Source organism: Vulpes vulpes, chromosome X (assembly GCF_048418805.1).
Source record: "Vulpes vulpes isolate BD-2025 chromosome X, VulVul3, whole genome shotgun sequence".
In the NCBI taxonomy this organism is placed as follows: domain Eukaryota; kingdom Metazoa; phylum Chordata; class Mammalia; order Carnivora; family Canidae; genus Vulpes; species Vulpes vulpes.
This window is the reverse complement of record NC_132796.1, coordinates 79057197-79074770: the sequence shown is the minus strand read 5'-3', so window position 1 is coordinate 79074770 and position 17574 is coordinate 79057197. Positions and strand designations below refer to the sequence as shown.

Below are 17574 nucleotides of genomic sequence, written 5' to 3'. Positions count from 1 at the left end.
GTGGTTTACCGCCCGCGTGCGCGACAACCACAGCGAAGCCCACTCCGGGACCCAAGCCCCGCCCCCTCGCCCCTCTGTACCCCTCCTGCCCCCCGCACTAATTAATTCACTGCTGACTCCGTTGCCGGACACTCCCATTGGCTCCCATCCCGTCCAATGAGAACCTCGCAACAGTTTCACCTGGCTCCCGCTTCCTAAATAAACAAACTGTCCCACGGCTGGGCCAGCTCTCCACCCCGGCGCCTACCAGGACGGGCCGCGCTCCGCCCTCGCCACCACCCCTCGACCCCTCCAGCCAATAGAGCCCCAGCCGTGGCGCCCCGTCCGGCCCCGACCGCAGGCAGCTCTCTCCTCCGCCCCTCCCCGCCTCCTCCCTCCCCCTCGTGCCTTCGTGGACTCCCGGTTAGGACCAGCGTGGCCAGAGCGCCCCGCCTCCTCGTGTCCGTCCTCCCGAGGCCCACAGGCCTGGAGGTTCACCGAGCGCCTAGGCCAGGGCCAGGGGCCGCGGCCGGGCTGGGGATCGCGGCAGGGAGGAGGCGGGCCCGCCGCCCCCTCCCCTGCACACCTTTGGCTGGCGGCCGCTCGCGCCCCTCCACAGCTCCGGTAGCTGGAGCCACAGCGGCCGCCGCGTGAGGCAGCGGTCACGTGTTGTTTTGCCCGCAGCCGCGCGCTTTGAGTGGAGTGGGCGGGGGCGGGGCCGAGGCGGGAGGGGCTGGGGCGGGCGGACAAGGGTAGACGGCCTCTTCCCCCAACCCTCCCTTCCCCGAGGCCCCCCCCCACCGCTCGCTCACCTTAAAACCATCGTGCATCACCATGGCGAGTTGCTCCTGCGCTCGCGACCAAGCGACCAGGAGGCTGAGCGCTGCAGCGGCGGCAACAGCGGCAGCTCTAGCTGTGGTGGCGACCAGCCCACTTCTTCCCTCGGGCACCTCGACCGCACTCATTGGGACCGGGTCGTCTTGTCCGGGAGCCATGTGGCTCTCCACGGCCACTGGCTCCCGGTCAGACTCGGAGTCCGACGAGGAGGACCTCCCCGTCGGGGACGAAGTCTGCAAACGCGGCTACCTGCGGAAGCAGAAGCATGGGCACAGGCGCTACTTCGTGCTCAAACTCGAGACCGCCGACGCCCCGGCTCGGCTGGAATACTACGAAAATGCCAGGAAGTTCCGGCACAGTGTCCGCGCCGCGGCCGCTGCGGCTGCGGCGGCCGCCTCTGGCGCCGCGCTCCCCGCGCTCATCCCGCCGCGACGCGTGATCACCCTGTATCAGTGCTTCTCCGTGAGCCAGCGAGCCGATGCCAGGTACCGCCACCTCATCGCCCTCTTCACCCAGGACGAGTACTTCGCCATGGTGGCCGAGAACGAGTCGGAGCAGGAGAGCTGGTACTTGCTGCTCAGCCGCCTCATCCTCGAGAGCAAGCGCCGCCGCTGCGGCACGCCCGGCGCGCAGCCGGATGGAGACCCGGCCGCGCTGGCGGCTGCAGCGGCGGCGGAGCCACCCTTCTACAAAGATGTGTGGCAGGTAATAGTCAAGCCCAGGGGGCTGGGGCACCGAAAAGAGCTGAGCGGCGTGTTCCGGCTTTGTCTTACCGACGAGGAGGTGGTGTTCGTGAGGCTGAATACCGAGGTGGCCAGCGTGGTCGTCCAGCTCCTGAGCATCCGTCGCTGCGGGCACTCAGAGCAGTATTTCTTCTTGGAGATCGGTAGGTCCACCGTCATTGGTCCCGGGGAGCTCTGGATGCAGGTCGATGACTGTGTGGTGGCCCAAAACATGCACGAGTTGTTTTTGGAGAAAATGAGAGCCCTGTGCGCGGACGAATACAGAGCCCGCTGCCGCAGCTACAGCATCAGCATCGGCGCCCACCTGTTAACCCTGCTGTCCACTAGGAGGCACCTGGACACGCTGCCGCGTGAGCCCGGTGGCTGGCTGAGAAGGTCCCGCTTTGAGCAGTTTTGCCACCTCAGGGCCATCGGGGACGGGGAAGACGAGATGCTCCTCGCCAGGCGCTACATGACACCCAGCGAACCTGTGCCCCCGTCCAGGCGAGGAAGACTGCACCTGCCCAGAGCGCGCCGCTCCAGGAGAGCGATTTCGGTTCCAGCCAGCCTTTTCCGCCGCCTCCCGCCCAGCCCGGTGCGTGTCCCGCATCCCGCCGAAGTCCCGAACGACAGAGCTTGCCTGTCTCCTGAAACTTCTGGCTCTGGCAACTCTGGGGATGAAGGCAGTCCTCAGAGCCAAGAGGGACAGGAAGGAAACGGAGGTGACTACATGCCCATGAACAATTGGGGCTCGGGAAATGGCCGGGGCTCCGGAGGTGGCCAGGGCGCAAGTGGCCAAGGCTCCAGTAGCCAGAGTTCAGGGGGAAACCAGTGCTCAGGTGGGGGGCAGGGCTCTGGAGGTGGCCAGGACTCTAGCGGTGGCCAGGGCTCAGGGGGCCAGGGTACGGGAGGAAACCAACGTTCAGAAGCTGGCCAGGGCACTGCGGGTGGACACGGCTCTGTCGGCGGCCAGGGAGCCGGAGGTGGACACGGCTCAGGTGATGGGCAGGGACCGGGCGATGGCCACGGCTCCCGCCGTGGCAAGAACTCTGGAGGGGGCAAAGGCTCAGGAGGTGGGAAGACTTCCGATGGCAGTGGTGACCGTGGAAAATCTCTGAAGAAAAGATCCTACTTTGGCAAACTAACTCAAAGCAAGCAGCAGCAGATGCCACCACCTCCACCTCCTCCACCCCCACCAGCGGGAGCAACTGGTGGTAAAGGGAAGTCTGGGGGAAGGTTCCGACTTTATTTTTGTGCCGACAGAGGAGCCCAGAAAGATCGCAAGGAGGCCAAAGAGGTCAAGGACAAGGCAGACAGCCCAGAAGGTGCAGCTCGGGGCCCCCTCAGAGCCAGGGCTTTTGATGAAGATGAGGATGACCCCTATGTGCCAATGAGGCCAGGGGTGGCTGCCCCTCTTGCAAGCTCCAGCGATTATATGCCAATGGCTCCCCAAAACTTCTCTGCTTCAAAACGCCACTCTCGATCACCTTTCGAAGATTCAAGGGGGTACATGATGATGTTTCCTAGGGTGAGCCCACCGCCAGCCCCAAGTCCCCAGAAAGAGCCAGATCCTGAGAAGGAGGATGAGTCAAAGGACAATGACAGTGAGAGTGACTATATGTTTATGGCTCCTGGAGCCGGTGCAATTCCAAAAAACCCCAGAAATCCTCAGGGCGGCTCTTCCTCTAAAAGCTGGAGCTCCTACTTCTCTCTGCCAAATCCTTTTCAGGGCTCCCCATTGGGACGGAATGACCACAGTGAGTATGTACCAATGTTACCTGGAAAATTCTTGGGAAATGGCCTGGACAAGGCAGCCTCGTCTAACTGGGGCCCCAAACATGCAGCTTCAAAGCCTCCAGTCGAGGGGTCATTCTCAAAGCCTAGGGATGGGGGGACACGCTGGAAGCCTTCAGATAATGGGTCCCCCAAGAACAAGGCCAAAAGACCCAACCGTCTCTCTTTTATTACAAAAGGAAATAAAATCAAGCCCAAATCACAGAAGCCCACACGTGCGCAGAGAGAAGCTGACAGCTCTAGTGTCTACGTCAACATTGACTTCACTAAAAGCGGGAGCAATATGCCAGCCCCCTTTATTCAAGGACTGCCCGGTTCATGGGGCATCATCGCTGGCCCCAGACCTTCAGCCTTTTCTCACTATGTGAACGTTGAGTTCGAAGTGCTATTTCCACACCCGGCACAAAACTTCTCGCATCTTTTCAGAGCTATTCCAGGTGCCAACCCCCTTTTCCTGGAAGGTGCTAGGTGGCCACTCGTGCCTCTTCCTCCCAGCGCCACAAGTGGCAGTGCCAGTGAGGAAGAGGGTGACTACATCGAAGTGATTTTCAACCCAGCAATGACACCGGCCGTGCCTTTCGGTGACAGCGCCATCCGCTATGACGCGGAAACAGGTCGAATCTATGTGGTTGACCCCTTTTCCGAGTGCTGTATGGACATTTCTCTCTCCCCCAGCCGCTGCTCGGAACCGCCACCTGTAGCCAGGCTGCTGCAGGAAGAACAACAGCTGGAGCGGAGGCGCCCGCAAGACCGTTCGCAGAGTTTCTCTCCGTCCGCCCGGGCGGCGGTCTCGGCTTTCCCCACCGACAGTCTCGAGAGAGACCTCCCCGCCTCCCTCGCCTCGGCCGCCGCCGCCGCCGCCGCCGCCTCCGCCGCCGCGCCGGCCTTAGCTTTGGGCCGGGCGTTAGCCGCCGCCTCCGCCCTCGCCGCCGCCCCGGGCATCGGTGCAGGCGCCAGGGGCTTGGAGGCCGCTGCTGGGTTTGACTCCGCCTCCGTCCGCTGGTTCCAACCTGTTGCAGGCTCGGCCGCCGCCGCCGCCGCCGCCGCCGCCGCCGCAGCCGCCGCGGTGCGGGGGGCCCAAGCCGTGGCCGCTGGCTCGAACCCGAGAGCCCGGCACCCATCTGCAGACTTGGCTGGAGGTGAGAACTGGGCCACAGCGGCCGTCCCCCCGCCGCCGCCACCACCGCCGCCTCGCCGCCCGGTGCCGAGTCCCCCTGAGCAACAGGTTTCTGACGACGACGACGACGACGACGACGACACCTACGTGAGAATGGACTTTGCCAGACCTGACAACAAGAAGTCTGACTCTCCCCGCAGAGGTGGGTGGTCTGAGAATTCACTTCCCCGCGTTAATGGTCATTGCTTAACGAGTCGAAGGCTAAGGCATTAGGAAGAAGTGAGTTAACATTTCATTAACCGGTGCCTATTTAGCACGAAAAGCACATTTTCAATTTTCACGTTGTACCTTGTGATCTTTGCAGGAATTTAAGTTTTGATCCAATCATCAGTTTTTCTGGGGGCAGGGAGGGGAGGGTGGGGAGCCATGACTATCATTTAAACAACCGTGAGGCTTTTTAGGATATATATATATATATATATATATATATATAGAGAGAGAGAGAGAGAGAGAGAGAGAGAGAGAGAGCGCATGGGATGCTTTCAGACCTCCTTCTCTAACACTTAATGACTTATGCAAACAAGACACCCTAAATTGGATCCCATCAACTCCTTTTCGAATCAACAGGTAAAAGCCACTTTGCTAGTAATGCCCATATTTGATTACAAGAATTTTGGTAAGAGCTCAGAATATTAAGCAGTGATAATCGACTGTAGCTTCTGGGGGAGGTAGACTTTCCTCTCAGCAAGTTACTTTTTAAAAAAGCAGTCATTGTTACTTTTTAAAAACTAGTCATGGTGATGCTAGTTTGCCCTGATTTCCCCCAGAAGATTCAATCTCTGTTGTTAGCCTGAAAGTCTGGAGGGCACAGAACGTCAATAATCTGAAACAACAGGTGATTAAAAGAAGACAGTGTTTGGCTCTGGAATGTGTTGTCCTGTTGATTTGTTTTGTTTTTACACAGGATACATTGCCAGAAAACTTGAGTGTCCATTCCCTGTCACTAGTAGTGACAGGCAAGTCACCTTCACTGTGCCTCATTTTCTTCACGTATCTCGCCCCCCCCCAAAAAAAAGGGAATGGTGACAACTTGATAATGGGTATGACTATTGCTTGAAAGGTTTAAAAAGCAATGAAAACTTCTAATTGGTGTGTCTTCTGGGAAATCCAGTAAAGCAAGATAATAAGGCTAGAGGAAGACGTGACCCCAGGGGCAGCCTACCCTGGAACAGGAGAAGGTTCTTTTTTAAAGGGTTACTTGTCCAAAGGAAGCACTAAGGAAGAGTAGGAGCTGTCACACTTGAAAGGACAACTTTTGAGTAAATCTAACTGTGTACATTATGCAATGTTGATATCAGCGCATCTGCACACATTCTCAAGAAATGATTTCTGAAGCTGATGTCTCCATAGTCTGTGCCTTCCCTTGTCAGTAGAATGAGCTGCTTTCCCACTGAAGGGAAGGGATGGACCCCAGCAGTTTTCATTCCAGTAGGTCAGTTTAGTGGAGATTTTTGCTTTACTTGCTTTGTGGAATGCCTTTGTGATTGGATCTCTGCCCACTGTGCTTGATCAGGCAGAACAAGTCGGGGACTGATCACAACAGTCACCTAACAAGCTCCCTGTTTAGTGCAGGTGTAGCCACCCTCCCCCACTCCCCCTGCTTTAGAAAACTTGCCATACAAAAACACACATTTGCAGCAAGGACGCATTAGAGAGGGATCATTAAGAAGACACAGGGCTACTTTGGCTTGCCAGAGGATTCAGTTCAGATCTCCTTTAAATTTTGACCTCCCTAACACACACACACACACACACACACACACACACACACAAATGAGATCACCACTACTGCCAGAGCCATGCACTCAAAATGTGTCATTCTGGTTTCAAGAATTTAATTCACAATCACCTTTTCAGGAACATATCTGTTTTATTCTGTAAAAGGCATCTGAAAATTGGTCCCAAGCTATTGCTTGAACCCAATGGCTGAAGCTACAGTTTGTGATACTGATGGAAGTGTGCCAGAGCTGCCTATTTCCCTGTGGTTCTCTGGAAAGGACAAGTTTTCAGAGACATCTGCCTATACTTCTCCATACCCTTTGTTTAAACAGAGATTGCAATTAGCGAAACCTTGTTCCTGCAACCAACCCTGACTTCCCAAGGATTATCTAGATCCAAGTATTATTTTAGCCTAGGTCACTGACTTACAGATAACTTCAAATGCCTTTGTAGCTATTTTAGAGATTTCGTGTTTTCTAAATCTATTGCTCATTGAGGAAATTCCTGACTTTGTTGAGTAACTAGAGCAAGGAGGCTGTGTCTTACAGGAAGGTGCTTGGGTTAAAATAAGAGAATGGGCATGGAAGCATTGGGACTTGAGGGCACTTTACAAATATATTTTTATTTTGTGATTAGATTAACACTGGATCAAAGTTTCCATAGTTTAAACTGGTGATTTAGGTTCCTGCAAAAGTGATTGGTCCTGATGGTGACTCATGCACATCATTTGTGGAGATCAGTATAAAAGGAAAGATATATAGAAAGAACATATTGCAGGAAATGACTTTGGTTTCCATTTTAATGGAAACTCATGTGGTAGAGTGTTGTCTGTGAAGTTCCGAGAATGGGTCAGATAATTCTGATAGGTTTGGGATTTTTGTTTCTTGTTGTTATTTTACTCTAAAGGTATAGAATAATTTTAACCCATTTCTGATCTCTCTTCACATTCATACCCATATTAAATATGAATGTATATATTTATCTCACATATATACATATATATGTCATGTTAGAGGAGAAAAAACTTTTCACAAAGGAACAAAGACATAGTCTTTATTGGGAGCTATGCATCTCAAAGGGTAGTTTTACTTGATGGCAAGCGCTTAGAACAGTGCCTGGCACCTAGTAAGTGTGGTACATGAATTATTAGATAAACATCATCGTTGTCACTGTTTCTGTTTTTATTACTTATAGAGGCACAAAATTCTATGTCTTTAAATCCCACTTTTCCTGTTAGTGTTTACTTTCATTTAAAATGGTTTACGTGGTTGTTCAGGGTTGAGGTCTCTACAGTTGGGATCTGTTCATCACAAGTCACAGGAAGTGAGATGAGATAGCTTTATTCATGTAACACAAAATTAAGACACATTTTCATTTGCCTACAATTATATTGCACATGAGTAAGTACTTTGAAGCCATTTGTTCAAGACCATTAGAAATACCCAGAAATGTAACCTAGCCTTGACTTTTAAATAAATTACATAATCTTCAAAGGGCAGAGTCCTCACATTTTAACAGCATGGGCTGTAAGCAGTTGCCTTTAGGAGGAGAATCTCCTTTCTTATTTGGTTCTGACTCTTGACTCATGTATGCATTGTTGCCTCTTTTACTGCTGTACCTGAGACAGAATTTGTAGTTTGAAGAATTCAGATTTTTCCACTCCAGAGATAGAAGGGTAAGAGCAACTCTAGAAGGGGTGAGAGAATCGATCAGGCAAATTAGTCATGTTAAGATAGCATTTGGTATTAGAAAGCAAAAATAAATTAATGAAATGAGTAAATAAATCCCTAGTAACTACCTTTGAAATGTTTGACACTGTTATTAACATGAAGGAGGTGTAAGCATCTTTTCTTTTCAGTGTGCTACTGCCTTATCATCTTGCTATAAATTATAGGTGCTGAGAAATAATTGCTTTTGTGGCATTGGACTTATTTACTATAAATTACTAGAATAAAATCTCCATACAGCAGAGATTTTTCAGTCACCATTGATGGGTCACTTATTTTAGGCAACATTTACCCCCACGCCCTGGAAAAAAAAAAAACGGGACAGTTATTTGGAGTAGAGGTATGTGACCTATAACAATTAAAGGGGACTTTGCTCAATTAAAGTTAACTGAAGTCATTGGCAGGGACTATGAGTTTACATTCATTCTAAGAGTGATGCTTCCAGGGTGAAAATTTCAGGCACTAACAAACATCTTTAGACAAAGACTAGGACTTTAACACAGCAGAATATCACACGTGCATAAAGACATAAACAAGATCTCTTGCTTTCCTTTCCTCTCCCAGATTGCCAAAAATGAACCAGAATCCTCTACAGTCATCGGAAGGCAGCTGTTTGGGGGAACAAACTCAGGCTTCTTTAGAATGGCACAAAAATCTTCATGTTAGGATAGATGAGAGTGACCAGTACATGGAGAAAACAATATTGTGTGTGATGTAAAAAAGAAGGACTGTTGTTAACCTGACAGCTTGTTGACTAAGGGAATGTTTAACAGTTGCATGCTGCCTTGTAATTTGCAAAACACATTCACATGGTGGGAAGGGGGATAGTAGGTACTGGAATTGAAGCTGCTGTTAAGAATTTTCCCATGGCCAAAGAGGTAAGTGACAGAGCTGAAAATCAAACCTTGTACATCTGATTTCGAGCCCAGTACTCCACCCAGCACATCACACTGTCCTTTCATCAGATGGTCAGTCTGTTTTTTCCTATTGATGAAAGATTATTATGTAGGCAAGGGTTGAAAAAATTACAAGTTTTCTTGAATTTAATAGTAGCATTTTTGGTGGTGGGGTGGTGGTGGGATGGTGGTGGGAGGTAGTAATTCATTCAGAGTGTTACAGCTGTGAACCATCTGCCAGAACATGGGTAATTTTCATTGCATTGAACTGTTTGCCATAGCTCCTTGAATAAAAAAGAATTTGACCTGTACTGGAATTGAATGTTTTAAATCTGCTTTGGGGAGGAGCGTGCTAATCTTTACCTCCTCAACACAAATAGCCTGTGTAGCTATTTGGATCCCACAGAAACCCTGAAAGGAAAGGAAAGAGAGTGGGGTGCATTCACTAAACTCCCACTAATAGTCATGTCCTTAACTGAAGTCAGATATCTTTGCTTTTCCTAACAATCCATTGGCATTTGCCAGTTACCACCAGAAATCTCTTAATTTCATTTTTCCATTTGTACCAAATCTGATTTTCTAATCTAAACCATCACAGTGGGCAAAGGAGGATAAGGTGAGGCAGGTGGAAGCAAAAGGGTGGTAGAAATAGGTACTCTTCATTTGTTTAAAAAGCAAATTTGCTTTTGGCAGTCAGGCAGATATATTTTAGAAGCCCTGAAAATCAAATCCTCGGGACTTAAAAATCCCTGTTTAAAATTAAATTCATTTTCTTTAGCACCTTTTAAAAAAAATGCTTTAAGACATGCTTTAAGACATGTAAAAATAGCCCAGACGTTTTATTGGCAGTATTGGAAAATAGCTTTTGTAAAATGCTTAATTAAAGCCTGCAGTATGTTTTGTCTAAGAGGTGCTGCCAGGCTCTTAGATAGTTAGGATCATTCACTGAAAAACATTGCTTGGTCCTGAGTGAGAAATGAGAAATTAAAAAGGATATCTTTTATAATAGTGAAATGAATACATTGCAATACATTCGGCTTTTAACACGACTATCAGCTTGCTAATTTTAAAGCTATTGATAACATTACCAAGATACTGTGCTTGCCATATGAACTTAAAATATATTCTCTAGCAATTCTGCCTTGGTTATTGGTCATGTAGTTACAGGTCTATTTCCATCTTCTTTTGGAAATGGGGGCTGAAAAAAAAAGGAAATGGGGGCTGAACTCTGGAGAAATAGGAATTTTTAAAGAGTTTTTCAAAGGTAGACATCTATCCTATTGAAGGTAACATTCTCTTTGAGGATACCTTGTAATTTCTTTTTTAAAGATTTTGAGAGAGAGAAAGAACAGGAGCAGGGGAGGGGCAGAAGGAGAGGGAGAAGCAGGGAGCCCTATGTGGGGGCTTGAGATCAAGACCAGAGCGAAATGCAGAAGCTTAACCAACTGAGCCTTATCCCCCATCCCACCCCATCCCACCCCACCCCCGGCCCGGGCACCCCAAGAGGGTACCTTACAATTTCTGGTTAAGAACTTAATTCCTTTTAGAATTACTGGAAAACATGTACTTAAATACTTAGTGAAATGAGAAAGTTACTATTTTTTCACTTGCTTCATGACACCCCTTTCTCATGGGCTACGGGTGCATTGGTTGTACTGTGTGGGTCTTGCCCTCACGTGCCTTTTGTGCCTTTTGCCATATCTGTATCCCTAATTTTAGGAGACCATATCATTTCCTGATCTCTCTCTGGCTGAAAAGGTGAGGACCCCTCTGGGATTCTTGCAGGGCCCACAGAGGACTCACTCCTCCCCTGGATGTTGCTTGTTCGGGCTTACTTACAGGAACAACCTTCCTTGAAGGGCTCCTTGTTTTGCAGGTCCAAGGCTGTGCTGCCCACTCTGCTCTCACTTGTTGGCACAGAGGCAGCTGGGCCAGCGTTTAAAGCTATTTTCATGGTTGGATTGACCACAATATCCAATCCTTCTGGACTGACTGAATATCCAATTCCCCCTAAATTGTAGTCACTTTAGCTAGTTTTCACACTTTCTATAATTTGCCTTTCTGTCATTACTAATTTTCTACTTGTAGACCTGAACCTTAGAGAGAATATCAATGAGGTCTATCTCTAAACCCATCTGGAAAATTATTCACACGTGCACCCCCGGGGCCCTTGGAAGTCTAACCAGTAAATATGATTTTTAACTCCTGATTTTTCAAAATTGCACCTCCAGCCTCAAAGGCGTACCAGCACTGCCCTTACCTTCAGAGCCCACCTGCTTCCTAGTTATCCCAGCCACTTGGGCTTAGGGGGACACCCTTCCTATTGCCATGGTTTAGAAAGAGATTTTGCCCAGGGTCTTAAATGGAAGCTCCAAATATATCTGCCCATAGAAATGAGGTTGTAAGTGATGGCTGGGTATAGGCAAAGCAGTTCCTCTGTTCCTTGAAGAACTGCATAGGTTAATATAGACATGTCCAGATGAACCTACAAACCTATCCACCATTTATTTATAATATGGCTTCTGTGGGATAATTTATTTTGAGTCTCAACAAACAATGAGCCTTGGAATATGTATGTCTCTTTTGTGAATTGGAGACCGCCTATATTAGAATTCTAGTAACTTGCATTCTTCAAGTCTGCAGTAACTAGGCAGCAAAGTGTGTGTTGGGAGGTAATAGAGAAGCTGACCTGAGATAAAAATCCCCAAATAGTTTGTATCCAGATAATCAAAACTGGAATGAACATGGATGCATGGTCCAGGGCCTGGGAGTGACTGGCAGGTGTGCAACGATCAAACTGTCCTTTGAGGAGATGAGAGGGTTACAAGTCTCATCACTTTCCCTTAGAGATTCTTTTGACGATTCTGTAACAAAACCATTGCCCCCATGGGGAGAAGCATTTGCTCTCCTAGTTTAGTAAGGAGACAATAGCCTGGTACGATTGGTGTTGCAAAGACTAGCAGCAGTTATTGCCAGTTTTTCACCTTGAGGGATAACACTTAGCTTTTTTTTTTTTTTTTAAATCAACTCCTAGAGAATCACCTTCCTGTATGCTCACAGCGCGCAGAAAGGTGTGATGATCTGTTCTTATTGGGGAGGGAAAAAAAAACTATATATAAGCCAGAGGCAACCTTCAGCAAAAAAATATCATTGTGTTATTGTACATTCATTTGGGGGGTATACGCCTCCATTTCTCTTCATTTCCCTTCATTTATTTGCCTTCGACACTTAGCTTGGTGGCTCCTGTTTATGCAATCACCAGTTGATTGCAGGGATGGCATGTTGACTAATAAAGCAGAATGAGGAATTTCCAAAGAATGTGACAAATGGTTTTTTGAGTTCTAGGAAAAACTGGGGTTGAAAAGATAAGTGAAGCAATGAGATCGGGGAGAGTGGAAAGAGAAAGAGAGAATAACTGGATATATTGTTATAGTTTTGGCTTTCTCTGGACAGAGGAACCATTGGTGCTTTGGACTTCAAACCTTAATAGAGGCATGTTTATGATTCGTATAAAGAGGTCTGGAATGCCCTGGAGGAACTGCTTTCTTGGCTTGCCTGACAAATTTCCAGGGATATTGAAGTCATGTGTGCTTTATTAGTATATTAAAGATTAATGTTCAGGTTTATAGCATTATACAAATTGAAACAGAAAAGTTTACTTCATTTGTTTTCAAGAAGAAAAATAACACTTGCCAGGTTTGGGAGGGGCAGGAGTTGGAAAATGTTTTGACCCATTGGAGTCCAATGAGCTTTTCTCCCTTTCAGAGAAAAAAAAAATACTTGAAGGCCATACCTCCCATTTAAAGGGTGGAACTAACTCATCATTAAAAAAGATCATTGATTAATGAGAAAGCAAGACGATCCAATAAGGTAATCATTTGTAACCTGTCAGTATCGAGTGGCAACAACATATCGAAAACATGCCACATTATTAAAAACTTCACCGGTTCCCTTTCTAGTGGTAAAACGACATCAAAATGAACAAGAGACCAAAGGAAAAAAAAAATGAACTAGAGACGGAATGAAGATTTTCAGCCCTTTGATACTCATTTCGCAGTGCGTTTCTGGTGGCGTTTTAATCCTGAATTGCTTTCCTTTGCCACTCAGCAAGATTCAGAGTTCCTTCGTTCTGCTGTTCTTTGGAATGTGCTCAGGGAATGTAAACTCATTTTAATATTGGCCTAAGTAAAACAGGATTATAAAGGTAAATCTGTGGCTCAAGTTCCCATAATGCATTTCAAAAGCAAATTTAAATTATTTTGGGATTATCTTGTTTTGGATAGCATTATTCATTTCTACTAGCATAGTTAATCAGGAGTTGACAAATACATTTATGATGTAAACTTGAAGTCCCACCATTATTTTCTAGGTTTTAGTATGTTATCAAGCATTCATTCAGTGCTGGTGTAGGTGTTACCAGAGCATATGAAATACGATTCAATTTTTTAGTCGAGTCTCGTTTAAACAAGAGGAAAGAAAAACATAGAACAACTTAAATAGTAACAAATGCCCCTAATTTCGGGCTTAGTATAATTGTTGATGTGGTAGTCATATGAGGCTTAATGTGGATGTTTCTAGAAAAGATATGCAATGTGGTGTATTATAATGGTTAGTAAGAAATCCCCTTTAAGTAATGCAGTGTGGTATATAGGAACATGTTTTTATATTAAAACAAAGTTGCAGACTAAATTAGGTGAGATCCTTTCGAGCCTTAAATTTCTGTTCAAAGTATCTAGCTGATATTTATGCAAAATGCACTGATGCCCATTTTGCAGCAGATAATTGCATGCTTATGTGCACTCTCATGGGTAACTTACATAGATGCCTTTCGTCTTGTGTAAACTTGATAGATCCATGGAGCCTAAAATTTCCTAAACCCAGTGCTGACTGGAAAACTTAATATCTTTATCCTAGGGTATTTTTAAAACACCTTTCAATGTGGGTGAACAGCCCTATATAATGAGTTATGAGAAATAGCTACAAGTAGGTGGAAGGGGTGATGGAGACATTTGATGCTTCATCCACCTGCAAGTTTGTTACATTTTTAAAACCTCTGCTGGAAGAATAAATAGTTATATTGTATACTGCTGCTTTAATACCAGACCTTGTACTCCCAAGCCTACCCTGGGGGATGCTTTCCTCCAGATTCTTTGAGATTGATTGGTTGTAATAAAACAATGTATAATCCTTTGATGTGGCCTGATCTTAAAGGAACACTAACATCCCGTCATCAATTTCCTAACCATTTATCCCTATCCATCCCCTCTCCAGTCTAGTGCCTTCTTCAATGTACCAGACCCCCTTGCTCTTGCCCCAGTCCCATTAGGCACCCTCTCAATAAGCAGAAGGCCAAGAGAGTAATACCAGACCTGCTTTTTATTAGCCAGATGAGGATTTCCACCAGATCTCCTTTACAGATATGACTTTGCTCTTTTCGAAGAAATTCAGAGACCAAGCTTGGAGATTCTCACCAAGGCTACTCTTAAGTCCTTTGACTTGTGCCCCATGATCTGGTGAGGGCACAGTCAAGCATGCAGGAGAAGAAAAAAAAATTATCTTTGTCCGCCCACTGCCCTTGGCTCACTTGCTGACCCCACGGGGAGGCAATAGAATAGGGCAGGCGCAAACAAAGTTGCCATCCACCAGAAATGTAATAGTGACAGTCTGAGGGCAAAAGGAGGACTGGTCCTTGCACTTTTGCGGGGGCTCGGAGCTAGTGTGCGTCAAAGGTGGCTGGCACAGTTGGGCATGTCCGCGCCAAGCCAGTCTCCTCCATGCAGCTCTCCAAAACCACCAGTTTGATTTTGTTTCATTTTAGAACGGGGTGGGGGTGGGGGAAGCACTTTGCACTTTAATTCCGAAAGTAACTTTTTGTTTTGTCATCTTTTTTCCCCCCAGAGTGATTACATTGCCACAAAAAAACACATTTTAGAAGAAAAATGATGCTTATGGAGTTTCATCTTTGTCTACTCCAGATCTGCCGAAAAGAAAGAAAATTCACAGGCTTCTGAGTAGAAAACAGCCTGAATTTCTAAAAGCCGACAAACGGATGCTGGCAGGTGAATGATCCTAACACTGATCATTCGTACTGCTGCCTTATGGATCAAGTAATTTTGAATCAAGAAATTCACACTATACTTTGTTTTTATTTTCTGCTTTCCTCTCCCCCAACCCGACAAGTCTCTTTGAAAGGAAACAAACACTATAAAAGGAAGCCTCTCATAACTCTTTCCTTTCCCTTTTTTTAAAAAAAGTTACTTACATATGTGTAAATGTGGCCAACACCAGTTTTACCAACATATGATACTTAGATTTAGTTTCGAAGCTGAAAACCCTTTAAACAGGAGCAGAAAAAGAAATAAGTTATGTTCATGAGAACATAGGTATGATCTGGAATCTTTCTTCTGAGTAGTACATACATAAAACATTTCTTGATCAAGGAGTTAAATGTTAACTGGACTGATACCTTGATGGGACCATATTCAATATCTTAAAAAGACAGGACCAAAGGGCAGATTATCTCAGTTTTTGCTCGTTAACAAAACTATAACATTCTGTCCACATTAAATGTCAACTGAACTTATATCTTGAATGAACATTTTCAACTCTTTAAAAAAGGCAGAACCAGGGAACAGATTATCTGCTCACACATAATACTGCAATGTTCTGCCTGCAAATCAATTGAGCATTTCCAAAACCATTTTTTTTTTATTTTTGAAACCTACATTTTCCACCTTAAAGAAGCAAAGTTATTCCAAACTTCCTCACAAAGCCCATCTCTGCCTCTCTGGGCCTCCCTCTCCCCCTCTGCCCCGCCCCGAGTGACCTCCCCTCCCCCCCCATTCTTCCCCTCTCGCTGGCTCTCTGCTGGACCCATATTTTCCCTCCTATGCCCAGGGCTCCTATAAAGAGATCAGTTTCCCATATTCAAGAAATTAGTGTATATGCATCAATCAATATTCGGAGTAAAACAAGCCAAAAAGAACCTCTTATAAGGTCTTGTTTTCCTTTGGATAATGAGCCTCTATAAGATGTGTCAAACTTTTTTAAAAAATCAGAGCAAGCTTCCTCCTCCTGTTTTTGCTTGCCTCTGATGGAAACTGAATTAAGATTTTAGGAACCTGGACCTTTGAGAACATGACACTAACAGGTGGTGATCACAGAGGATAGGTACAAAGGTCTTGAAGCTTGCTTAGAGCTTTGTTACGTGGTGGCACACAACTCACCACTTGTGCCGTCACTGGCAAACCTCACCATATCACAGATGGGTGTGAGTGTCCATATAGTTGTGCAAGTGCTAGTGCGTGCGCGTGCACACATGCGTGTGGACGCACACCTTCGTGTACCTGTGTACATGTGATTGTAGGTGTACCTGTTGTCTGTAACTCTGTTAACAAGAAAACAAATCGCTTCGCATTTAATGTGCCACTTTGCAGTAGTGTAATATTGACCTGAAGTTCTTTGCTACTCGATTTTGACATCTTTGAGTGTGTACTTCTATCTTCAAGCCGGCTTCTAGTACATGTGGCTACACTAACTTTTTTGCAGAACCGAGTTGACTTTTGTTGTTTTTCCTTGCCTACCAACCAGAGGGATGGAGGGGGCTCTTTTTTTCCCTTGAGAATGGCGCTGAGGAGAGGATGGAGCTGCAGTCCCCAGTCGATGAAGGAGTACCTGGGGACTGCAAGAGCAGTGAGTTTCGTCAGTTCCTTTCAGACTCTTCTCTTTTCCCCACCTAATTGAATAATGCAGTGTGGCTTTTGTCCATTATGGTAACAGTGCACTCTCTACATAGGCAGCCTTTCTGCAAGCCTTCTGTCACCATTTTTATTTTCAAGTAAGTTTTAAGTCACAATCGTTCAGAATTGTGGGAAGAAAAGATGATTTGGGGGAAAATGCTATATTGCTTTTATTTGTATATTAGGTTCAGGGGCTGCCAGCAGACAGGGTACAGCACAGATGCTAACACTTGCTGAATAAATAAATGGGAAACCTCATACACAACAGTACACACAAGTAGTCACAGGTACAAATAGTCACAGGTACAGCATAACAAATATGCAATTTCTTTGACACTACTTCTTAGTTTACAGACACAACTAATTTATTCAGTATTGTGCTGGAAGAATCCTTTTGGAATATGTGTACCAACATATCACGTACCTTCCAGCTACCAGATTATGCTGCTGTTCAGAAAAAACAGTGATGGAACGATTTGTGTGTGTGTGTGTGTGTGTGTGTGTGTGTGTGTGTGTGTGTGAGTGACCTCTACATTTAATTTAGTGTCAGATAAAGTCACTTGGTCAGTAAAAACTAAAACTTGACAGTTGCAGTAGCTCATTACATTTGCTGTTTCTGCTTTAAGATCTGCTTTTGAGTTGCTCTGGCTTTGTCTTCCATTGTAAATACTCTTAGACTCTCATTTCTTTGTAAACATCTCATTTGCAGTTTTGGGAGACAAACTTGCAACTTTGTATAGTGTTTATATATATATATATATACAGATATATCTGACTTGCCCTTCCATAGAGCTACTCGCAATAAATGTGTCCATGAAAGTTATGTGTGGAGACTCATTTTTCTTAATAGCGTCATCCCTACTCCATTTTAAGTGTATTTTTCTGTTCTGTGGCAGCACTGGCTGCATTTTTCAGGAAAAGTCATTGGAATAACTTTGGGTTTGGGCAAAAGTTATTAAGCTTAGAAAGTTTAGAAACACATGA

General features: G+C 46.1%; 1 protein-coding gene across 1 annotated transcript; it reads left to right on the top strand.

The window, feature by feature from the left end:
- The first annotated feature begins 813 nt into the window (after positions 1-813).
- IRS4 (insulin receptor substrate 4) lies at positions 814-17409 on the top strand. The gene is made up of 2 exons (XM_026014893.2): positions 814-4651; positions 14750-17409. The coding sequence occupies exons 1-2, from the start codon at positions 814-816 to the stop codon at positions 14752-14754; spliced, it is 3843 nt and encodes a 1280-aa protein (XP_025870678.2). The 3' UTR covers positions 14755-17409.
- The last annotated feature ends 165 nt before the right edge of the window (positions 17410-17574 follow it).

What these genes read in the sequence shown, in the direction of transcription:
- IRS4 (XM_026014893.2), top strand. Translation starts at nt 814, where the DNA reads ATGGCGAGTTGCTCCTGCGCTCGCGACCAAGCGACCAGGAGGCTGAGC.